The sequence below is a fragment of the Apteryx rowi genome, unplaced genomic scaffold (assembly GCF_003343035.1).
Source record: "Apteryx rowi isolate R43461 unplaced genomic scaffold, aptRow1 scaffold_183, whole genome shotgun sequence".
Classification (NCBI taxonomy): domain Eukaryota; kingdom Metazoa; phylum Chordata; class Aves; order Apterygiformes; family Apterygidae; genus Apteryx; species Apteryx rowi.
Window position 1 is genome coordinate 266,976 of NW_020448119.1, and position 24,596 is coordinate 291,571.

At 42.1% G+C, this 24,596-nt stretch overlaps 3 protein-coding genes across 8 annotated transcripts in view; all 3 read left to right on the forward strand.

The window, feature by feature from the left end:
- Nucleotides 1-10,692, forward strand: part of MAPKBP1 (mitogen-activated protein kinase binding protein 1) — a 103,399-nt gene extending 92,707 nt beyond the window's left edge. For all 5 annotated transcript variants that reach the window (XM_026061602.1, XM_026061603.1, XM_026061604.1 and 2 more), the window contains 3 exons: nucleotides 484-1,398; nucleotides 4,655-4,740; nucleotides 5,744-10,692. In XM_026061602.1, coding sequence (XP_025917387.1) covers nucleotides 484-1,398; nucleotides 4,655-4,740; nucleotides 5,744-6,037 — 1,295 coding nt within the window. In that variant the 3' untranslated portion in view covers nucleotides 6,038-10,692. The remainder of the gene's footprint in view (nucleotides 1-483; nucleotides 1,399-4,654; nucleotides 4,741-5,743) is intronic.
- A 305-nt stretch (nucleotides 10,693-10,997) lies between these two features.
- Nucleotides 10,998-19,982, forward strand: JMJD7 (jumonji domain containing 7). Of its 2 annotated transcripts, XM_026061610.1 has the most exons (9): nucleotides 11,004-11,084; nucleotides 11,373-11,416; nucleotides 12,164-12,317; nucleotides 13,242-13,495; nucleotides 14,341-14,397; nucleotides 15,127-15,222; nucleotides 16,381-16,457; nucleotides 17,554-17,713; nucleotides 19,359-19,982. In XM_026061610.1, the coding sequence occupies exons 3-9, from the start codon at nucleotides 12,175-12,177 to the stop codon at nucleotides 19,445-19,447; spliced, it is 876 nt and encodes a 291-aa protein (XP_025917395.1). In that variant the 5' UTR covers nucleotides 11,004-11,084; nucleotides 11,373-11,416; nucleotides 12,164-12,174; the 3' UTR covers nucleotides 19,448-19,982. The 2 variants fall into 2 exon arrangements, with proteins under 2 accessions (XP_025917394.1, XP_025917395.1); XM_026061609.1 differs by lacking the exon at nucleotides 11,373-11,416 and having other exon boundaries at nucleotides 10,998-11,084.
- Nucleotides 19,983-20,945: 963 nt separating this feature from the next.
- Nucleotides 20,946-24,596, forward strand: part of LOC112964024 (acyl-coenzyme A thioesterase 1-like) — a 9,233-nt gene continuing 5,582 nt past the window's right edge. Inside the window, exons 1-2 of the mRNA XM_026061608.1 lie at nucleotides 20,946-21,671; nucleotides 23,231-23,433. Of these exons, the coding sequence (XP_025917393.1) occupies nucleotides 21,218-21,671; nucleotides 23,231-23,433 (657 nt within the window). The 5' untranslated portion in view covers nucleotides 20,946-21,217. The remainder of the gene's footprint in view (nucleotides 21,672-23,230; nucleotides 23,434-24,596) is intronic.

The window sequence follows — 24,596 nt, forward strand, 5'->3', positions numbered from 1 at the left end:
AAGAAGAGGGAAGGAGAGGGGCAGTAAGAGGGAGCTTGCTGTCTCTGTGCACTTTGTGTGAAAGAACTCCACTTTTGAAACTATCAACTCATGAACCTTCAGCAAGCACTAAGTTTGTTTTTAGAAAATAAACCTATTGCTGCAGCACCATGTATATGTGAATGGATTAAAGAGAACTGACGGTTTTTGTCTGCTTCTTCTGGCTTCTCTGTTAATGATAGTAGTTTCTGAAGTCGTCTTGCCTTAAGTTTTAAGAACAAGTACCTCTAATCAGGTAGGCAATAGTGTGTGAGCAGGATGAAGGATGGGAAGGACTAGGCTGTTGAGGCTTGGTGATGTTAACCTGAAGTAGTGGTTCTGTATACCTCTTCCAGGGGCTGAGCTGAGGCCCATAGGCTAGAGCAGCTCTGATGCTTCCTGATTTTAGAATTCGCTGCAGACTCTTGTCTATTTTTGGTATGTTTGTCTGTTTAATTTTCACAGATAAGGGTCCTGGAGTGATATCCTCTGCCAAGCAGCGTCCTCAGACTCTTACAGTGGTTGAGAAAGATCCCAGACCTAACAATTGCAGGGCGTTGTCAGCCAGTCTATTGAAGATGGATGGATCTGGTGCTCTGCTGGCCAAAGATGTCAGGGCTGCAAAACCAAAGTCCTACATGAACCCCACGACCAGCTTCCGGGCTAAGATGTCACGGAGCATATCTGTAGGGGAAAATCTGTATCTTGGTTACTCTACTGAAATGTTGACTGAGGGGAGGACTAGCCCTCCAGTGACAGAGAAGATGCAGCTTAGTCCCCCAGCAGATGCTGAGAAGAATAAGCTACCAGTGAAAGAAAAAGAAAATGTTCCAGTGAAGCCAGCACTTCAGCCAGTTGTAAACTGCTCATCTCCCAAGTCCTTTCACAGCAAGTTGGCATCATCAAATCGAGCGCACCTGATCCTTGACATTCCCAAGCCATTGCCTGATAGACCTACACTGGCCTCCTTCTCACCCACTACCAAATCCAAAACCCTGCTTGAGCCACAGTCTCCCCAGTCACCTGCTGGGACCTGTAAAAAGAAACCTTTTCCTGAGGGCCGATCCTCCAAGAGGGAGAATCAGACYGCTGGGTCTCTGGTTCCTGGTAAAGAGATTCCACTAGGACTTACTAAGGAGAGCCCAGTGGAGAGTCCAGGCTCAAGGACAGGTTGCCAGGATGAGCCAGGGGTCACTAATTCAAAACTGAGAGAGTTTTCAGAGGGCCAGCACCCAAGGTCTCCTGAGAGCACATTGCCCAGGTGCAGGGAGAGGATCACCGGCATTGCCTGCGTGCTAGACGATCAACCTGGACTTTGCCCACTAGACCCCATCAGGCCGAGGTCTCCTACGTCTATAACTGCCTCGGCGCAGGTCTCAGGTGTGCATGGATACCCATCTCTTATCTTTCCCCTTCTGTCTCCTGTCTTTGTGAACTGCCTCACGATCCCATCACATTTCTTTATGTCCAGCTTCTGGCCTGTCTCGTCCTGTCTGCACCTGTCTCGTTCCATAAGCCATCCCCTCAATGGTGAGACACTTCTTCAGCCTGACATTTTTTTTCTCAGTCTTTAATTTCCCTTTCCTCCTGGTCTTATGTCTGAAGGTTCTTTTTAGGTGAATGTGTTGTAGAGCTGAGCACCCTCATGGTTTTCTTTATAAATGTACATTGTAGGGGCTCAAGCCTTTTTTTGTCAACACTGACAACTGACATGCTGAGAATCCCCCTTAGTGTGCATTGGCTACATTCCATTCTGCCCCTCAAGGCATGTCTGACCAGCAAAGTGAAAGTGCAGGTCTGGTATGTGTTAGCTGGACCTAGCAAGCACAGATGGTAGTGACAGTGAAGTTATACCAGGCAACTCAGGCTTTACTTTGTTAATGTGTGCAAGTGTGCAGAGTCCAGGCGGGTTAGCTCACATAAACTAAAGCCTGACCAAGACAAGTTCCTTGCTGCAGCCACCTGTGATAGCGAGAGTGTCTGTCCTGCTATCACTTTGCTTTGAGGACATACTGCAAGCTGGATGTGTAATCCACACACAGGCCTAGCCTTTGGGGTTGAACGTAAAGAGCTTTGGATTCATCCAAGGCAATTTTTAAATTGTTTCTAGTTTGGAGAAAAGGTAGTAGCTGGGGAACTATCTTACCTGCTGAAAACAGCTGTTAAATCTGTTACAGGCCCTGGTTTAAGGTACTTCAATCAATTGAAAAAATTGCAGCTTCAAGGCTGTACTCTCCAGAGATTTTTCTTTTGTGTGTCAACTTGCAAGGAAATATGCCTTCCTAAAATACTCAGCTGAGTCATGCAGTAGGAAGCTGGACCTTAACCATTGCACTTATGCCTTGTACATACAGGGGATTAAACAATGCACAAATTTTTAACCCCTTTTGCTATGTTGATCTCATTGATACCATTATTGACATGTGAGTATGAGGCATCTCTTAATCCTCTTCTGATCAATCATCTGTGGTACCAGGCTACTCCCCCTATTCACTGCAATAGTAACCAAAATCATTGCAGAGATGGTCTGCTCTTGATGCACTGTTATTTTTCTTTTTGTGTATCTAGAGGGATCAAAGGCCCTAAGATTGAAGCACTGTTATGCAAAACAGGTGATGCAGTCTTTTGTCTGAGGGACCTAATGCTCTGGTACGGTAGGGTATCCATGAGTGTGTCTGAAACCCAAACTCCTGCAGGGTTGAGGTTTCCTCCAACAGCAGATGCAATGTGGAGCTGTGGAATCTGATTCTACAGCAGAGAAGTAACAGGCAAGTTGTTTGTAGCACATCACTTTTTTTTTTTTTTTTTTTTTTTTTTTTTTAACCAGTTGCTAGGAATCTTTGTTTGCAGAACTAGCACAGATCTCTGGAGAAAGGGCTATTTTTTATTTTTAAGCAGCTCCCAATACACAGTACATCCTGGCAGGGTATTTCAGCAGCATCCTTTTGTCAGTTAGTATTGTTTCGTGCATTGGATGCACAACCTTTTGTTTTGATCAGCAGACAACAGTCAGCCTTCGGCTTCTTGCAGGCCACTCCCTCCAAATATTTAGTGATAAATGCTGGAAAAGCTGTTTAGATCCAAGTCTGTTATTGCTATGGACAATTTACTGTGGCTTCTGTGGATCCCAGTGTAGGGGCTTGGATTAGAATTGTAGGGTTGGCAATCAGAGACCTGAAGTCCTTTAACTCTGTTCTGCTCTTGACTTGTTCTGTGACTTTGGGATTCCACTTAATTTTTCTGTCCTTCCATTTTCTTATAGAACACATGAGGATAAGGAGACTTAATTGATTTTGTTAAAGCATTTTGAGATCTACAGGTTAAAAAAAGTTGTAGATGTGCTGAATACTGTTGCTTTGTTTAATATTCCCTGCTGGTTTCTGAGGAGGTCTGCTGTCCACACCTGGGAGGCTGAAAATGCCCATTACTCCAGCATTTATGTTACGTTTGTGACCTTTCTCCAGACTGATAGAAAGCAGCATAAAAGCATGATCAGAAGAGAAATCCAGGAACAATCTGACAAGAAAGAGCTGTACTTTAGATAACAAACAACAACAAAAAAAATCAGAAGGCAAGAATCTTAGACAAGAGAACTGAAGCCCCCTGCCCAAACCCTACAAAAGCTGGGTGATTCAGGAGCAAAGAATGCAGATGGAAGAATTGATTCGTGTCCGTTTGTTCTTCTAGATGTATTTATATAATCAACTTGAAGCTAAGGTCCCTGCAGCCTGTCCAAAGGCGACCTTCTTAGTAAGAAGCACAGAAATAACAGTGCTAATGTGAACAAGTTTTATCTTTTAGGCACCTGAAGGAACTTGAATAGCATTTGTGCAGGCTTTTGTAAATYGAAGATAACTGCAGATTATGTGTGTGTGTCTGTCTTTGTTCATGATTTATGTCTAACTCATGAAAGTGTTTATTTTATTAAAGCACTGCAGACCCTCAGCATTGATGCCTTGGAGATAATGTCTGGTGAGGGCTGAAGGTGGTGTTTTTTCTGTTGTTTTACTTTTATTTTTGGTTTTCAAATTATAGCAATGCAAATCCTGGGTTGTCCAGAAATACGAATCTGTTGCGACTGAGTTTGTTAGACAGCACTCCTCTGGACCTCAGTCCTCACTAGAGAACACTGTAATAACTCAGCGTAATCCTTTATCCTCATAGCTCTTTGCTGAACACTCTGCAGAAGGATACACTAAGGAGAGCGTGCAGAGTTCTGAGTAGGTGGAAGCTAAATTAGGGGCTCCTCAGGTCAGTCCCTTTTGCCATTGGAATCCTTCATTCAAACTTGACGTTAATTAAAAATGAGAATGGTGAGGGTGATCTCTGACTGTCCTTGACTGTAGCAACATTGTGCAGTCTGACAGAAATCATTGTTAACTTTGGAGAGGCTAAAGACTAGAAAAACAGGAATGTTTGAAACAAGAAGCATCTGGAGATAGCGTGAAGGAAAGTTCCTAAGCTTGCCTGTTTAATGATCGTCTCAAACCAGCCCTAAAAAACAAATGAAAAGTATACACATGTGATTTTCCAAATATATATAAATGTATTGGTTTTCTTGCCTGGCTGGGAGATTGCAGATGCTGGAGTTTGTCTGTGCCTTAGCTTGGGTTTTTATTTTTTTCCTCCCCTACAGAACCTTCCATCAGCGTAGAGCATTGCGAGCATGTGGTATCTGAGCTCCAGGACAGCATGCGCAAAGCCATTCATCTCTACCGCATGGTGAGTGACCTCAGACACTGGCTCTGTTTCAGCAGGCTGGCTTTAGAGCCTGGGAGTGTTGAATGTGTGTGCTTGCTGGCTCAAAGTGTTTCCTGACTGGGTGTTTAGTGACAGAAGCTGCCTGGTTGTCTACTTGACTGCAGCTAAGCTTGAATCTAGGAGACAGGAACTCCTGATTTTTAACTTTTGTTTTTTCCAATGGCTTGCTATGGTATTCTGAGCAAATCAATTAACTTTTCAGCCTTTTTAGCCTATGTGTAAACTGTAGATAACAGTATGCCCTTTCTCAAAGGGGTATTAAAGAATTAGTTAAGATTTATATAGTGCTTCAGATAGATGAAATATTATAGGAGCTCTAAATTTATTATCCAGTTCTGTTCTCAGTCTTTGATGCCTGCAAAGAGGATTAGCAAATGTGAAATACCATGGGAATCCAACTGTGAGAGGGAACATGCAGTCATTTGCTAGTCCCCCTTACTGCCAGACCACAGTTATATGCAGAACAATATAATAGCTATTGTTTTCTTTGCTTAAGCACTGCTCTGTTAAGTCTCCTGTAAAGAGCGTGAAACTCGCATGGTGAGTTTCTGCTGTACGTTCCTTTGCGGCTACAGTCTTGGTGCACGTGTTAGCTCTGCGACCGCTCTGTGTTCCTGTGACCAGCTGCATGTGGCAGACAGGAAGAGACTGTTGCCCTGTGCTAGAGCTGGGAAACACAGCACCTCTTTAGGCCTAATAAGGGGAACGCTACCCCAAAATGTGATTCCCATGTCTATCCTATTGGACTAATGTGTTTGGTTGTTGTATGACTAGCTGTTTTGGATGCCTGCCCTGCTATACGACTAAATTGGCAGTCTTGCATGTTGAAGAAAAAAACACTTGAGTAGCCTGTAAATCTTGTTTATGGCTTCAGTTCCCTGAAGGGCTGAAACATCTTACTTTGTGGTCTAAATATCAATACATCCTTTTTTCCCCCCGTCCTCTTTTCCTTCTTTGTTTTCAGGTGTTAAATGATACGGAGACCTCTACTGACAAAGATAAGATAGCTGGCCTCCTGACAGAAACATTCTCCTTAATGAAGAAAGAATTGGACTCCCTGAAGGATGAGGAAGAGCTTCCAAAGGCTAAGGAGGTGCTGGCAAAGCCACAAGATACCATTAGGCCACTGAATGAGGGATGCAGTGCCAATCTACCCAGTCCCAAGAGTCTGGGGGATGAGCAGACACTAGCTTTGCTGGAGCAGTACTCAGAGCTATTGCTACAAGCTGTGGAACGACGCATGGACAAAAAACTCTAAAGCGGTGTTTTTCAGGTGTTTGTGGATACACAGAAATAATCCCAAGAGGAGGACCACAGAAAGAGCCTCGGACAGATGGATAGCTGGTCTAGAGGTGGTGGGGAGACCTTTATAAATTTGATTTCCTCAGGCCCATACAAGTGACTTGCTCTAATTCTTAGCAGTGTGCTGGCCACAATTTTAATAATTTTTCCCAATACTCTTCAACTTCCTGTCTCTAGACAAAGTCTTGAAAGAGGAGTTTGGAGAAATTGCTTTGAAATGTCTTCATAGCCAGGATGTCAGGATGTTTGGCACTTAAAGAAAAATCCAGTTTATCCAAGAAATTTTGAACTGCTGACTAAAAACAAAGGAGTCCAAGTGAAGCCAATCCTTTCCACTCCAGGGCTTCATCAAACTCCAGAAGCAGACTTTTTATGCGTGTATTTATTAATTTATTTTTCTGACTGTTGCTCTGTCACATTTGTGGCTATTTTCTTTGTCCTTTAACAAAAAAGTCAATCCCTTTGCTATATCCCAGCGAGAAACAATCTCTGTATTATAAACCCCCAACAGGGAGACAGGCTGGAGTGTCTGTGCAATTACTGAACTGGTTTCTGCTTAAATCTTGTCTTGCTGATCTTTCTTTTCCTGCCTTAGTTTGTTACCTGCAGTAATTCTACTGTTGTCATGACTACCCTGTCTGCTTTTCTCTTGTTTCAAGGACAGTCCCCACACTATATTTTATCTGCATTCACCTCCAAGGGGGAATTCTGCAACCCTTGGACCAAGCTTTGGAGATTATTTAATGAGATAAGTATTGGAATTTTAACCTGGAATTTGATATTATATTGATATACTGAGTTTTTCTGCAGATGCTGTAAAGAGGGGATGTAGATGCAAATATGAAAGTTCATTTCAGCCACCTTTCATGATTAGGAATTGGATATTGACCTTAATGTTACCGTGACTCTGGTGGGAAATTTGGGGGTGGTGATTTATTTGTTAAGAAGCGACATGGAAGACCTGGTTTCCATCCCTTACAGCATAAATCTGGATGTGAGAAATCTTCAGTGCAAATACTGCTCCATATAATTTGTGGATTTCACTGTCTTGATAGGAGAACGTCTTCTTGCTTTTCCAGAGAAACAAAATATTCCCACCCCAAGAAAGGTGGGATTCTATTACCTTTTGTAAAGCTATTTCAACTACCCACAGAAAATGGCCTGCCAAGGACTTCAAACAAGATATTTTGGGATGTTTACTACAGTTTTTCCTCCCAGAACTCCTTCATGAATTTCTTGACTAAGAAACAGAAAATCTTCCCCCCTTGCATTTGTGTGTGCAATACTCTTCTCACCCTGTGGGACTTCTCCAAGCTGATGGCTTAAAACTGTCCAGTGATGATTTTGGTCAATGATAACAAGCTAAGAAAAAAAATCAAAAACAAACAAAAAAAACTAACAAAAAAACCTTCAGCACCTTCCCCTTTACTCGCCCTCCTTCCCCCAATGGGGACAGATACATAGACTGCTTTATTTCTTCCTCCATCTCCATTCTTTCTTGTATTTAAGGCAGAGCAGCACAATCCCAGTTTATAAACGAATGCAAGGAAGCAAGAAGTTTTTGGTGGGTGAGAGAATGCTGGTGTCCATGGAAGTCACTTAAAGGCGGCCAGACTACAATGTGTTGTTCCACAGGTTAAAGGCTTGAAGCAGTGTTCTTTTACATTACTGTCCTGGCTGGTTTGGCCATTCTTTGAAACTCTGTGGCACTCTGAAATGTAGACTTTTGACTAACTTGGTTTTCCTGCCTTTCTGTGACTGGAGATCTGCAGTGCAGCCTTTTTTCTACTGGGCTGGGCAGGCTGGCATTGTATGACTTTTTTTCTTCAATACACTCCAGGGCTTGAGGAACCTGCAGTTCTCGCTCTCCCACCACAGGTTTGTTGGCTGGTCATACTTGCTGGCTGATTCAGGACTCGGCAGGATGGGGAGCACTTTCAGAACTTTCCAGCTACTTCTGCCTGTAATTTCAGTCTGCCTAATCAAATGTTTCAGGTGTTCTTGCTAACCTTTCCTTCCATGGGGTTGTACTGAAACTTTAAAAGTGCTATCTTCTAGTCCTATTTCAGCATTGCATTGTGCTGAATCAGGTGAGGTGCTGGGTTTCATGGGCAGTGTCTCTTGCAGAGAGAAGTTTTGCAAAGGAGGACGAGTTGAAAAGTAGGGGATATTTCTGGGAGTTTCCTTGAGTGAAAAGGTATGCTGGAGATGCTGTGAGTGGGATCTATGATGGCAGTCCTGCTGGCTCTGTGATGGAGTTAGTCTGGGTCAAGCTTGCTTCTGAGGTGATTCTTTTTTTCTTCATCCACTTTCAGACTGTGAACATGTGTCCCAGTACACAGGAATTTTTTTGCTGTAGTGGGGCTGCAAGACACTCAGGTAAAATAGCAGTCCCTTCAACCCAGGTATCTTTTCGTATTAAAGATAATGGTTTGAGGGTCTTTTATATTACTTCCCTGTGCAGTTTTATTCCATTTTATTGTTTAAAGTATAAGGTAGTGACAAAAGGGATCAGAGAGAATATAGGACAGCGAGTGGCCAGAATGAAAAGATCATGTTTCAGTACTCATCAAGGTGAAAAGCAACAACCAGTGAAGCTGACATAGAGATATGAAATAAAGTGCCTTGGAAATAAGTCACATGAAGCAAATCTGATTTTTTTTTTTTTTTTTTTTAATGCTGATCAGAGGGGTTTTTTGCTTCATGGAATGAATTTTGCCTGTGGTCATGGCTGCATATGGGAGACAAATGAGGGTAAATTCTGATCAGAATGATGGTAAGAGAGGTGTCAAGCAAGTAGATTAGTTGGGGGGTGGTGGTGTAATTTAAAATAAATTAGTAGATGTAGGACATTCAGGAAAATAGATTAGAGATAGAGATAATGTTGGCTTGAGGAACACCGTTGGCCAATATCTATGAAAGATACAGTACACAAAGGCTTCAGGAAAGTAGATTTAGGACAGAGTTGGTGATCTGTAATTGAAGAATGAGTTGGATGGTTGTTTTAACGATGTCTTTCTTGGCCTCTTGTTTCTCCACTTGCTGTCCTCTAAGCAGCTGTTTCTTTAAAGGCAAAGTTGTGAACTCTTTGCCCAAGGCATACATGTTATGAATTAAGTAGTAGAAGCCCTAAAGAAGATGCTAGTGCCACAAGTTTGTTGATGAGAGGGATGAGGATGCAACTGATTCTTCCCTGGTGACTTCCTATTGCTGGCAATAGGAAATATTCCTAAAAATTCCAGTTTCCAACACTAAGAGGGCATAAATGTGTTACATTGGGTTACACCTAGTGAGTATGTTTCACCACAARCTGTTCATTAGGTCAGGTAGAGAAATACTGAATGGTAATTGCCTGGGAAGTGGAAGAAGCTTGTGGGAGGAGGTAATATTTGAATCCATTTCTTTTACTGGTGCCTGTGGTTGTTAGCATAGGTACAACCAGACGTGTATTAAAACAAGGTACTTGGCTAACAAAGTCTGTGAAAATAACTTGGACCTCTCTGTTCTCCTCTTTATATACATTCTGTCCCTCCTGTCCAACATTCCTGGCTGAAATGAGAATAGTTGTTTTTCATCTCAGCTGTAAATAGTATTACTCTGCCTGAGGGACCCCGTGTTTCATTCTTTGGCCTGTGAAGTGGCGCAATAGGAAGTGCTGGAATCTGAGAAGGCAGCAAACCCCACCTGTTTTCGTCCTGCTGCGGGCAAGTAACTCCTTCCTCCCCATCCCTCAACAGYGCCCAGAGGTGGTGTTTACATGAGTCAGTGTTTCTTCCACGCCCTCTCTCAGGTTGTCTCCTCTTTTCTATAGCATCTCCCAGGTAATGGTTGGGGCAGGCCTTATAGTGCTCCCCCCCCCCCCCATTTTGCTGATTTCATCACACCTCAGAGGAATCCAGACATTTCTCTAAAGGAGTAGAAAACATACAAACTTAATTTTTTTTAAAGAAAACGTATATAATTATATACAAGAAGAAATCAAATACAGGTATTTAAGCGCCATTGGTAAATTCATGCATGTATAAGGTCATCCCCCCCTGCACTGGATGTGTAGCATCCAGAATATTAAATGACAAAAACCTCATTAAAATAATAATAAAGACAGGTCGTCTTGCAGCCCTCGAGTGCTGGCAAGCAGGTGGTTCCTTCTCTAGCTCTAAAGACTAGACTGTCCAATATTTCAAATTGTGTGTTGTAAATAATACACGGGATTGGACTCTGTATTTGTATGGATAACCTGCTGTAACGCATGGACAGGGAAATGCATGGGGCAGCAACTTTAGGAATAAGCCATGTCCGCTCTGCATGTCTTGCATATGCCACAGGCACCAGACAGATGACTCTGTGTGTTCAACACTACCCTTTTCTTTCACCAGTTTTAAAAAACCCACACCCCTTCCCCTTTATTTATAAACGTGTTTTTATACTTTTGGCTTTAGGTAAAACAACTCTTTAAAATGTCTTTTTTTAATTATTTGAAAAGATAAAAGTTGTTTGTTTGGTTGGTTTTTTTGCACTGTGAGGCTTCCCTGTGGGAGCTGATTTTAACTCTGTATTCATTTGTACTCTGTGTCTTAAACTGGTTCAATAAAAATGTGATCATTTGTTACAGAGCTGTCCTCGAGCTGCATGCAGTTCTTCGGGGGYGGTGGGGAGCAGGGCAGCAGCGATCACTGCCATTTAATCGGATTCGCTCATAGGGTGCGGGGTTTCGGGTGGGGTGGAGTGGGTTGTTTTTTCTGTGCTCCTGTTCCCCAGCTGTAATTTCTGTTCTTTTCCAAGGGCGTGTGTGCGTACGGCGTCTGGCTCGGGGCCGGGGCTCCCTGCCGCCGGCGGGCAGAAACGGAGGCTGCGGCGAGGCGGGAGGGGGGAGGAAGGAGGCGGGCGGCGCCTCCGCTCCCGCGGCGCCTGGGCCCTCCTCGCCGGCGGCGCGGCCATGGCGGAGGGCGCGGCGCTGCGTGCTGTGAGGAGCTGCCTAGCCGTCTTCCCCCGGGAGGCCCGCGGTGAGCGCCGGGGCGGGCCGGGGGGCCCCACGCCCGGCCGTGAGGCGCGGCTGAGGCGGCGGTTAGGGCGGCGGGAGGCCCAACCGCCCCGGGTGGGGGGAGGGGGGCGCTGGCCCCGCCTGTAACGGCCGTGCGCGAGCGGCGGGCGCGGGGCCTGCGCCGGGAAGAGATCAGCCTGCTGCTGCCTCGGCGCCCCGAGGTGCCGGCTGCCCCGGCTGGGAGGGCGGGGAGCGGAAACCCCCCTCGCAGCAGCAAACGGCGTCATCTAACCTCACGCTCATTTTCCAGCCACCCCCGAGAGCTCCAGGTCTAACAGTCCTTGCCTTTCTAAGGTGAAGAAACAGCAGAAAAGCAGTTTTTTTTAAAAAGAAAGTGAAACTTGTGAGAATGACCCTTTTTGGTTATTTACATATGTGTAAAAAGGCAAAACGAAGCACTATTTCAGCTTTAAAAAAAATCCTCTTATGGTATCTTCATTGCGACCTCGGTGGAAACTTTTGAAAGCCTTTTATTTAGAGGCGAATCTCCTGTATTACATGTCTTTTCACACAACACATTTTAAATGCAGATATTCTAAAGATACTTGACAACACTGTATAAAAAATACTGTCTCTGTAGGCAGTGGCAATTAAGGCATGCTTTTGTAAAACAGAGTAAAAACCTGTGCTTCAGACTTGGTCCCTGCCTTGCCCCTGGTTTCCAGGGTGACGCTGGTGCCCCATAAGCAGAGTGCCAAGTCCCGGAYGGGTGCCGGCTGCGATTGGCCCTGCACTGCTGTCATTTTTCCTTTAATGCTTGGGAAATCTCCTGCTGGGCTGAAGTGGAGGCATGTGGGGGGCTGAATTGYGGTGGGCAGCAGGAGGGAAGCTGGGCGGCTGCCCGTGCGTTGCCTCCAATGCGCCAATTTGGCACTGAAACCCTCCTTAACAATACATAGATTTTAATAACGGGTGACTGCTGAAATCTGTGGGCATCACTGGCCTTTGATGAAGGTCTCTGGTTTTAAAACCAATTAGTGTTCTAGTGAAGAGTGCTTGATCAGGATGCTGGGTAAAACTGTTTCTAATTTGTCTGGACAGAGCTGGGGTTGATGGAGTCCGTACCGTATCTGGATAGGCCTCCATCCCCTCTGGAGTTTTATCGGGAATGGGTGAGTCCGAATAAACCTTGTATAATTCAGAATGCCATCAATCACTGGCCAGCCCTGAAGAAGTGGACCTTAACATACCTCAGGTATGAACAAGCTTTTGAATCTGACTGTTGTTCAATTTAAGTTAACCTCAGTAAAAGGCCCTTTCTTAATAACATTTGTTTTTATTTGTAAGTTTAGCCCACATTCCTCTGTGAGCCTGTATGAAGTTGTTCCGTCTTCTGATTGCCACAGTGTCCAAAACTCAAATATAAATGTCTTCCCACAAACATACTATCCTGAAGAGTTGAGATTTAGTAAAAAGTGTATTTTGACTCTGTGCAGCCAGCAGACTCACATTATCAAAGCATCCTGGCCTGTGCTCCACCCTGCGTCCTCCTGGAGTGGGGCTGTCGGATTGTCTGCATAAACTAGTAGGTCTGTGACTGAGTACATCTTGTTTTTAAAAAGACAGCTATGAGCATCTTAATAATGACTGAATTAAAAAAAATATCTTTTTTGAGAAGGGATTTACAGTTAGGCCTAAAATATGTACTTTCTAAACTTATTTTCTCATAGAACTAAGGGCTGTTAGCACCCAGCATGTGTTTCTGTCTCTGTCCACCTTTTCTCCCTCCTTGATAACTTTTGAACTTGTGGCCACCAAGATTTGGCTGGGTTGAGTGCTGAGAATATCAAGCTCCAGCATAATTCAGAAAAAGAAGTGGCTGAAGAGAACCCTCTTTCTGCTTCCGTTGAGGAAAAGGGAGTTACTTTGTGAACTCACTTGTGTTAGACATGAAAGAGTCCAGAGATATTACCAGGGCCTTGACCACAGGGAGCAATCAGAGCAGAACATCAGGATTCTTATTAGGCACTAGAAAATCTAATCATGAGATGCCCAGTGTGGAAGGCCAGGCTTCATATTTCTGCTACTCGTGAAACAAATTGTTTTTAAAGTAACCAGCATCCAATATATGGGCCAATTAATTGGAGGTCTAACTGTAAACCTTTGATTTATTTTGCAGGGAGGTAGTAGGTCCCAAGGTAGTGAGTGTGGCAGTAACACCAAATGGTTATGCAGATGCAGTGTTTCAGGACCGTTTTGTCATGCCAGAAGAGCGTCAAATGCCATTCATGGACTTTTTGGACATTGTGGAGAAGAAAGTGACTTCTCCCAACATATTYTATGTGCAGAAGCAGTGTTCAAACCTCACTGAGGAGTTCCCTGAACTTGTATGTGACGTGCAGCCTGACATACCATGGATGAGTGAGGCACTGGGTAAACTTTCCCTCTTCCCTGTATTCTGTAAATATTTTGTATGGGGCTTTAAAACTATCATGCCATGTACATGGTGAATGTTTGTTCCAATTCTGATTGCCACAGCTCAGTTTGGTTTTATCCTCTCAGACAGAAGAAGTGGTAAAATAGTTAAAAATAGAAATAGTTAAAAATAAAAATCTTAGTTTTGGGTTTGGATTACTCCAAGGTCAGTATCTCACTTGTGTATTGGAACCGCTACATCTGAAATAATGTGGTGATAGTGCTGTATAGCACTCCTTTCTGTATAGTGGCTTGCTTTTTTTCTGATTTAGAGTCACGTTTGGATGCATATTCATGTTATTGCTATCAAAGCTAGTGTAACCAAAGGGTGAAAAAAAAACCCTGCAACACCCCCTCCCATTATAAAATTTTAGATATTTGTTCCTAGTTAAATGCTGCTCCATGTCAGTTGATTTGTATTTTACAGAACATATTTATATAGAATGTCAGTTTACTGTGATCTTGCATTCTTTCTCCAGCTGTATTTAGATGTGCTGTAGTTTCTTTCTGAGCCAAGTCTTAGGGATTCAGAATGTGGGAAATAAGGGTTGTAATCATGGCTTTGGGGCTGAATACTACTACTGCCTCATTGAGTCTGATGCRTCACTACTATAGCTTCCAGTGTAGAAGGAACTTGCAGTTCCTCACATAGTGCTATTAGCAATGGAGCCTGTCATATTTATGAAAGAACTTAAAGGAGGGAAATAAAGCAAGTTGGCAGAAAAGCGTTTGAAACACTTTTAAACATGGCACTTCAAATTCTCTCTTTGTTGAAAACAACTCTCTCTTCCCTAACTATACAGGGAAGAAGCCTGATGCTGTGAACTTCTGGCTTGGGGAATCAGCTGCTGTGACATCTTGTACGTACTGTATGGCACTGTATGTCTCTTTTGTGCTTTTCCGTACAAGCTTAATAAGGCTTGTTTCATGTTGGTGGCTTAGTAGAACTGTGTGTTTGCTCCAACAGGGCAGTGCTACTTTAACATACTTCTTTCCATTCTTTCTCTTGCACTTCTGCAGCCTCTCACTGCTGCATCTCTCGGTGTGTCTGCTGCACATTGTGTCAAGCAAGGCACTGATGATTTCTGTCCTGTCAGTCTAAGAGCCTGGCTTAGAAATAGATCAAGCCAAACTATCAGTCTGTGCCAGAGGATTGTTGTTCCCTATGTAGCCTTCTTATACAAAGCATTAGACAATGCTAAAAATTGAGGCAGTGTCTGCTTTGCTTAGCCATTCTGGACTTCAGAGCATTTTTGTAAGAATGTTTGATATCCAGAAATACCACCTCCTCTCAGGTGGCTGATGAGTTGACTTTATGCCAGTTGGCTGAAAGCCTCTATCCTAGATGTAATTGCATTTTTGTAACATATCTTTGTATGTTCCTGATGAAATGATTTGGAGTTTGCTGCACTGAATACATTCGCTACAACATTACACTGTTTTCCCCTCTCACTGACTGCAAGAGGAGGAAGCAGCCTAGTAATGAGAAGATGAAATGATGCTTTCAGTTTACTGTAGTTTATGATACAAAGAAGGAAAAGACACTGATTTTCTCCCTCTCTCCACTCTCTATTTTTGCTCGATTTTAGTACATAAAGATCATTATGAGAATTTGTACTGTGTTATATCTGGAGAGAAACATTTTCTACTGCATCCACCGAGTGACCGTCCCTTCATCCCATATGGTACATAATTTACTATGTATATATATCTGGAGGCTGGAAGGAAGAGATAGTGAAAGACAAAAATGGAGGTAGAGATAACATTCTGATGTTTATGCAGTGTTATACTTTCCAGTGTGAACAGAAATCTCTTTTAGTTCATACTGCGTGTAGATTGTAATACAAACATTCCACTGAGGTCAAGTTTCACGGTTGTGTAAAAAAAATAGGTGCATTGATGCTGGTGGAGGCATGCTGGATCTCAGTTTAAGCCTTCACTTTAAGTATGCGACTCATGGCAGTCTTTTCAGCTTTAGAATATTTAAATTATTTAAGTATATTGTCAGCATTGTAGCATGTCATCTTTGATGTTTAACAGGTTTGGATTTTGCCTGTTAATTTTTTTCTGTAGAAAAAAGCAGGGAAGTTGAAATACAAGCAGAACATTAATGAAATATTAAAGTTACTAACAGAACCACTGAAAACTAGAGAAATGAAAAAAGAGATTCCTATGACAGCATTGCTTTGTGTTGCCCATTTTCTGGTTTTGTATGTTGCTTTCCTATGTGCACAGTAATAGTCCATTTTATTGCGTCTGCTAGAAGATGGACAGCTTAACTTTACTCCTAATGAAATAAGACTTTTTTTCCCCCCCATTTCTTGACTTTTAAGCATTCAGATTTGATGAATGAAGAATGCTGTATGAGGCTAATACAATTTTTCCTAGTCATAACAATCTCTTCAGCTTTAGAATATTTAAATTATTTTAAGTACCTTGTTGGCCTGGTAACATGCTAGACTGACCAAAACAGAAAGGCAGAATACAGAATTCTGGGTAAGAGAGGGATGTATTTATGACTTCAAGAAGGGAAATGGGACTGTTATTGGAACAAAATGGGACGAGGAGAAAATGGATTTTGAGGAAGAGGAGAGAATAATTCCTGTGAAGAAGGACAGAAATCCAATCAAGAAGGCATTGTTCAATATTCTGACAGACTTAAAAAAAAATAGTAGGAAATAGGATAAAGATTGGGATGAACAAAGGGAAGGAGGGTGAAAATGGCAAGTTGAAAATAATTTTGCCTTAATTTTTCTGTCACTTGGTAAAACTGTGACATGCCCTGCCATTAGGTTCTGTGTGTGCTTCTCTATGTTGTGCCATTTAACTTTCTGTGATTCTAGAGCTCTATCAGCCAGCAACCTACCATGTGTCAGAAGGTGGCTCATTTGAAATTATTGATGAGAAGACTGCAGATAAGGTAAAAATGATATAAAGAATGCTGTCAATTTACGGAGTAAAACTAATTTTGGGTGCTGCTGAGTGCTCAAACTGAGCATATTGGCTGGTAACTAGAAATCCTTCATTACTGAAAAGAGAATGCCCAGATATTTCACTTGTATTTTGTTATTTGTAAAGGATACTCAGCTTCCAGAAAAACTGTTTTCTTGCCCATCTGAAACCACCCCCTGCACACCAAACTTTAGTAGATCCAGTAGAGGTCTTTTAAATTAATCAAAAATTGGAAATAAAGGAATTGATTTCATTAAGGCTGAAACAGACTCCTCTGCATACATCACCTTCTGCTCCCCCTAGTCAGGGCTGAATTTTGCTCAACAGAAGTATCGTCCAGTGCAGTAAAACATGTCTGAATGAACAAATTGTGTTTCCTTTGTAGAAGCATTACTTATTTGGTTAGAATGTATAGAACTTGAGGCACTTTACAAAAGATCAAATACCCTTTTGTATCTAATCTCTCTCCTTCTGCCTCTGCAATGGGGGACTTATGCTACACCTGAACTTTGAAAGCTAGGGCTCTTTCTCTTTTTCCATGGTGGTGCTCAGAGGATCCTACAGGAGCATTCTTGTAACACAGTGAGGTGGAGTGCTGATGTTTATAAACTCTGTAGGGCATAGAAGAAATTAATGCAGGCAAGAGGGATGTTCTAGCAGGAAGGGTAGTTTAGCAGCAAGAAAAAGCAGACCAGAGACATTTAGAAGAAGAAAGGAGTCTCTAAAAAGCATGGTGCAGATAAAATTCTCAGGTACTGACTAAAGGAGGAAAAAGTAAATTAAGGCCTGGAGACATACTGAAAGTATGCCATAAAGCTGAAATCTGATGGCTGACATTTAGCACCTTTTCTCTAATTAGAAATGTTTTACTAAAGGGGGCAAATTTTGGTGTCCTTGGCCCATTCTCCATTGAATTTGGAAGGCTTTGTAGTTGTATGTAATGTTTTGTGAGACTAGAATACATGTTTCATAAGCTAGTAAGTTCGGTTATCAGTTGTCTTTCTGGAAACTTGCTGAAAATTTTTGCCACGGTCATTGCCACATACATACTCTTTTCCTTTTAGGTGCCTTGGATCTCCCTGGACCCTTTGAACCCAAATCTAGAACAGTATCCACAGTATGCTCAGGCAAAACCTTTGCAGTGTACAGTGAAAGCTGGTGAGATGTTATACCTCCCTTCTCTCTGGTTCCACCATGTTCAGCAATCACATGGCTGTATAGCAGGTAAAATACATAGTATTTCCAGCTATCTTTTTGAACTGTGCTGGGTGTGCAGCTAGATATCCCACTGCAAAACATAACTGGAATCAAAGGTCCTTTAAAATCATCTGCCTCCCTTCAGGAAGAGATAACAGTCTCAGCAGATGTCATGGGGCTATCTCCTTGCAGTCTGTTTTGCCTGTAATTCTTAGGATTGTCAACAAGTGCTAGGGATGTAGCAGAAGAAAAACTATTTCTAGTTCTCTAATCTGGAGAAAGATAATTAATTCAGTGATCACAATCCAGTTTTTGTTTACTACATAGAGTTAAGCAGGTTGTCTGCCTAGCTGGCTAACTGCAAAGTTGGCTGTCCACATACCTTTCACAAAGAAACTGCATGTTTTCCATGCCATTATTACATAGTAAAAAACAATTTTGAGGTGGAAAAGGAAACCAAAGAATGTAGGAGTTTTAGGCATGGAAGCAGGCACAACATGGAAGCTACTCTGTTGTCAAGTGAGCTGAAATCTGCTCTGTCCAAACTTCCTACCTTGCTAGTAAACCCATGCTTGTGTTACTGTTCCCCAGAATAAATCTTTGTAGGATTTATCATCATCTCTTTTCTTCTTCCCTCCCCCCCTCCCCAAAAGAGTTCCAGAATTTCAAGCGCTGCTCATTTGGTGTGTGTGGGTGTGCAAAATATTGTCATTATGTCCTATAAGTTTTGCAAAGTATGAGGAAGGGTTTTTTGCTGTCCTCTACCTGGAGTAATCCCCTCTGCCTACACAAAATAAATGAAGCATGTTGAACAACATCAACATCAGTATTTGCATAACACTGCAATTACTGCAGGTATTTACTTCAGTATTTGTGATAYTGTGATAAAAAGACAAGTTAGCAAAAAATCAGTATTTCTGGTTATTTTTCGCAGTGCTGCTACACAAATCCTTAGAGACTATTAAGAAAAAATAGGATTGTTTCCAGTTACAAGCCCTTTGACAACTTTCTTTTCCTCTGTCTTGTCGAAATGCTAGAGAGTTGTCATGTATATTTGGCCATTTGTCTGTTAACTGCACTGCAGTCTGTATACACTTGACAATCAATATTCTTTGGGTCTGGTCCAGTGGATGTCTGAAATATATCTACCTCCAAGACCACTGGTACAATAATATACTGTTTGGCTTGGGTTTTTTTAGATAGATATTACACCAAAACTAAAATGAGAAGCAAATTTAAAGCTAGTTGATGACCACTGTGAAGTGGTAGTGAATTCTCCATCCTTTATACACTGAGAGAAAGAGAGGTTCATATCCAGATATTAAACATCGAAGTGTATTTTGTACTCTTGGCCTAAATAGAATTAGACATTTCCTATTCCTAAAAATTTTTCCAGCTTCTGCTCCAGGGAACCCCAGAATAGAATCGGGGGGAGGGGAGGGTTGGTTTGGGTTAAGACTGAGTTGTATTGGCAGTACTGTTAAAGAACTCTCCTTTAACGTTTACTTACATTATGTTTCACTGTAGTCAAAGCTTTGCTTGTTTCAAAGTTCAATCAGCAATAAGGAAAAGCCTGTGCTGGCTGAACTGTCTAAAACAGTCTGTGAACATGTTCATAAATTGTTACATTCTGTCTTTAGGAATGTTTTTCCTTTTTCTTGTCTCTCCTCAGTGAATTATTGGTATGACATGGAATATGACCTAAAATACAGCTATTATCAACTACTAGATTGTCTCACAAATGCCGTGAAAGTGTTATAGCAGAGGTGGGAGACTCAAGCTTGTGATCTTCCTCTCTGATGTGGTACAATCATCAGCATCTGTGACTGGAGCACAAACATGATTCAAGCTAACAGAACTGAACATTACGTTATCCTCAACAAAGCCTGTCAAACAGATCACAGCTGTATTGCTTGCTTTCAGAGTCCAGGTCAATTGGCCATTTTTTTTCTGGCTTGAAGGTAGAAGGTTTGATAATAGCATTTTTAGGTCTTCGCATTTTGCCTCAATGCTGGTAACCAAAGTAAAATTTGAAGGGAATCAATCCAGGTTTTGGAAATCCCAAAACATACACCATGACTGTTCCTTCAGATCTACAGATTGTTTTAGTAACAAATGAACAAGGAAGACTTGGCTTGGTCACCCACTGTGCATCAGGCCACATCAGTCCAACATGTACCTTTAGTTTAAGGCAAAAGTCCTTTTCAGTTGTAATTCAGTAAGTTCAGTGGCTGTCTGTGGTGTTTCAATGATAAGAAATTACAACTTCTGCAATAAAATTCAGTTGAAAAGCTTATTTCTGCAATAATTTCTGACTTGTTTCAAACAATGTGGTCGATGGTGGTGATGGGGACATGTTAGGTCAGTCCTGGCAGTTTTTCATGTTAAGCTATGTATTTTTATTACCAGTTTTTATTTCCTTCCAGTTTTGTTTTTTAAATGTAACTGCATTCTTTTATATCCTCAGTGGTGATTTTAGAGTTGCGTTGCCAGGTCTGTAGTCAATCTGCGCATCACCCATGGTCTTGTGGCAGAATTTGTGATTCTTCAGTTTGTGGGCTGGGTGATTATGACAGTCCTTTGACATTAACTGCTGCCAAACACACGGTTAGGCAAATCATGGGAACCAGGAGCCTGTTTCTGCAGTCTTAATTCACACTTGTGTGTTTTCACTGAACAGGATGAGAATACTCACATGACTGAGACTTGCAGGGTAGGACTAGAACACTATTAAATGCACAGACATTGCGAAAATGTAGTACTGTTGTTTATGATAACTAAAAGTCGGTATTTATTATCAAATCTTCAAAGGTCCTCAGAAACAACAGAGATATAATGGGGAAAAATATTTTACATATATTAATCAGGAAAATGCAGATAGCCTTTAGATAGGATTGATTATTCTGAAGAGAAAAACAATCATTACTCTTTGACTTTGTCTGTTTTGAGGGAGGGGTTGTTTTTTAAAGAAACACGCTTACAGCCTAAACATCATTTTACCTTGTGGTTCTTGTCCAAAAATTGCTGAAAACTCCAGAGAGATTAAAGATACAGGGTTTGTTTCATGGCTAGATTAAAATGTTGCATTGCTTCAGATTTTCAAGTTTATTTGTGTTCACTGTGCCTTAATGAAGGAGCCCAAGCCATGGCATTATAAATCAATTCTACAATCAAATCTAAACTTTCCCACAATCTGGGGGAAAGATTTGAATATCTCTTTTTGTTATTTGAAGTTTGGTGTTTTTAGTTTAGTCTCTGTAGAATCAAAAATAACACTGCATGTCATTTATTTGCAAGTCGATTGTGTTTTCATGCTGCCTCTTAGATGAAGTGTTTGGAGGTACTTGTACTCTGAACTACGTCTCCCAGAAGCCTTTGCTTGTTGACTGAAGGAAATGGTCACAGTGTTTCCTCCTGGACTTTGGGCAGAGATTTTAAGCCTCAGAAGTGACAAGCTGCTGACATTCCTGTTTCACACAGCCAGTGTCTCACCAAAAAAGCCAAACTCCTTTCCCTCAAGGCAAAGCTCAGATGGTGGTGCAGGTGATGGTTCTGCCTTCTCCCCGGTGTCTGTTTGATGACCCCATCCAGATCCGTGTGACAGGTCTTCTGCCTCAGCAGGCGGTCACCCTCAGAGCCTGCCTGGCTGATGAGAGCGGGGTGCTCTTCCAAGCCCATGCTCACTACAGGGCCGGGAGCAGCGGAGAGCTGGACCTGACTCACTCCCCAGCTGTGGGGGGCAGCTATTCAGGAGTGGAGCCRATGGGGCTGCTGTGGTCTCTGCAGTCTGAAACACCCTATAAGCGACTGGCAAAGAGGAACATCCTRACCCCTTTCTGTGTGGACTTGGAAGTGTATGACGGCCATGGGGACATGAGCCGGTTGCTAGGAAAATGCACCAATGAGCGAAGGTTTTTAGGAGAGGGGGTGAAGAGGATTTCAGTCAGAGAAGGTCGGCTTAAAGCAACTCTCTTCCTCCCTCCTGGTGAGTTTGAATTCCTTGCTGGTTTTCCAGATGTGCGTTACATCACGTTATATGCGTTGCTGCCCTTGGATACGCTTAATAACCCAGAGCAAGTCTTCAGTTAATTGTTCCCTTGGGTTTTGCTTGATCCAGCTATTTTGATCCTCACAGCAAAGCAGGATAGGTGCAAGCTTTGTCTGGGGAGGTAAGGTGCTTGTTGCAAAGGCAGTGCTGTGCAATGGGGGCAGCAGCATTGATACAAGGTGTCTCCTGTTCTCTTTAGCAGAGCAAGAGGAGACAGGACCTCTCATGAAGTGAGGACTCTGGGGAAGAATGTGTCTGTTTCTTAACTCTTCTGTTTAGCTCATAGCACAAAGAGAYCCCTGATCTTCTGCTGAGCTGTAGGGGTGTGACTGTACTCTAGCACTGGAGTGAGCAATGATGAGACATGGTGGGAGCACAGGTTTCAGGGTGCAACAGGCCTAGTCTGTTCTAGCTGCTGCCACAGATTTTCCTGCAGACTCTGGACTTGTGCCTGGAAAAGCCAAAGAAAAAGTCAATACGCGATCAGCTGAGCAGCTTAATTGCATGGAATACTGATGAAGATGGGGGACAAATGAGAAAGGCAAAGCCAGGGGATTTAAATAAAAGTCATGTTCCAAGACTCTGTGCAGAGACAATGACAAGACTGGATTCTGAATAAAACTCCTCTGAGTTTTTGGACCATTTATATTCCTTGAGCAGTACTTAAACTTGAATATTTTACTCTGTAGAAAATAAAAAGTCCCTTGCAGCTGCTGTGACACCAAATCCTTTTTAGGCAAAGTTTCCACTATGTTTTTAAATTTGGCAAGGAAAATGGCCAGAGCAGCAATAGGCATTGAAGATCATAGAACTGCAGGAGGAGAACTGAGAAGCCCTGAAGTAGTTATCTAGATAAAACTGAAGTCTGAATTGATGTAGGTCAGTGCTGGTATTTGTGAATGTGTTTCGTAACTCAGAGTGTTCCCTCCCCAGAGAAGCTGTTAGCACAGTTACTAAAGAAGTGAAACTCATGCAGTGATACTGTTTGTTCATTTGTCTCCAATGGCTTGAGACCATCTAGGCTAATTTTGGCTGAATGTGATGGTGGAATAAAGATCCCCAAAATACGAATTTCCAATAGCAAGTTCTTAGGAGAGAGAAAAGAAATATCCAAATTAGTGCTCCTAGGGAGAGAGAGAGGTGCTGCAGGAGTACTCAGCTTCATCATTAGACATCAGAGAATCCATGCTGGAGAGAGCCTCTGGAAACTAGGTTTCATGGATTCTGCTGCTCACAGAAATGCTTGGGTTTTTTTGGTGGTAATCCATACAGGAGACTTGAACTGACATAGCCTTAGGGGGTAATCATGTCAATTAATGCCTCTGGGGAAGAGAATCTAATTACAGTGATTGTGTCCCTGAGAATGAGAACCTACATGAAAACCTTCAGAGAGGGATTTCCTATCAATATCTACTATCCTGATGTGTGCTGACAGCATGTTACTGAAAGAACAACTTTAGAAACTGTTCTCTATGAGTATATACCTTTCATTGCAGGATCTGGTCCATTTCCTGGACTTATTGATTTGTATGGATCTGGAGGAGGTCTTGTTGAATACAGAGCAAGTCTTCTGGCTAGCAGAGGCTTTGTGACACTGGCTCTGGCTTACATGGCCTTTGAAGATCTCCCTGCTGTGCCAGAGATTCTTGAACTGGGTTATTTTGAGGAAGCTGTAAATTTTTTGCGGAAGCAACAGCAGGTAGGAGACAAACTGTGATGCTCTTTCTATTAGAAACTATCTTCCAATTCCCTGATTTGAAATGTTATATGCCACTGAGTACAACTAAGTTTCTGAGATGTGGAAGGAGACAGCATTGTCTAAAAGACAGCCTGGTATCAGGCAGCAAGGGCTGAGAGATGGAAACACGTATGTGCCAACTCCAGTTTTGTGACGAGTTGGATAGCTGTTTTGCACAGCACCTTATAACAGTCCATAGAGTGTCGCTGTGCAAACCTGTTTTTGCATAAGATTTTACATCAAAGCAGTTACTGGAGCAGAAGCACAAAACTGCTTAAGCCAGGAAATCTTTTTTTTTTGTTTCTACTCTTGTATCTTAGATGATTTTAGAAGGAAAAAAAAGTTGTTAACTTCTAATATTTCTGGGATGTTGTAGGCTTTCAATTCTGAGTAAGTTTCACAGAACACTAATAAAATGATTTAAGAGCAGGAACTTCTACAGTTCTAGTGTTGGAGAGTGTGTCATGTTTTAAGAAGCTGGGGCTGTATTTGAACAAGCATGTGGGTTGAGAAAGACGCTTTATAGCAATATATCATAATACTTAAACCAAAAAGAGGTCAAGAGAAATCAAATTTCATTTAAACTTTGAATGGATTGTTACTTATGTGTTTTTTATTTGACAAAGTTGTTTATTTTCGTGATTATTTTATATTACATGGACACCAGGAAAGTAGCCACTGTGAGACTAGAATTCAGCCTTGCTATTTGCCTTGTTCCTCATAAAGCTCTGAAGCTTCCAGAGCATCTTACAAGACACAGATTACAACATGAATTTGGTATGAAGAGCTTTCACAATAAATAAGTTGATTTAAACAGTTGTTGGGGTTACTCAGCCCCAAGCATAAGGAACTTGTGTTTCAAGACGAAATAGAAAATAACAAGTCAGATGTAGGAGAGTATGAAAAAACAATTATGAGAAAGAAAATCAATGCAAGTAAACCCATGAAGAAGTGGTTTGCTAAAGGGCACCAGAAGAAAGATGACTGACRGTTTTGGAGTCCAGTGCAATAAAAGATACAGCACTGAGAGCAAGTGTCAAGACAAGACATGGAGGGAGCAAAGAGGCTTGGTCTGTAGAGGTCACCAGGAGGAAAAAGTGTTGCAGTCACAGGAGCAGAAATGT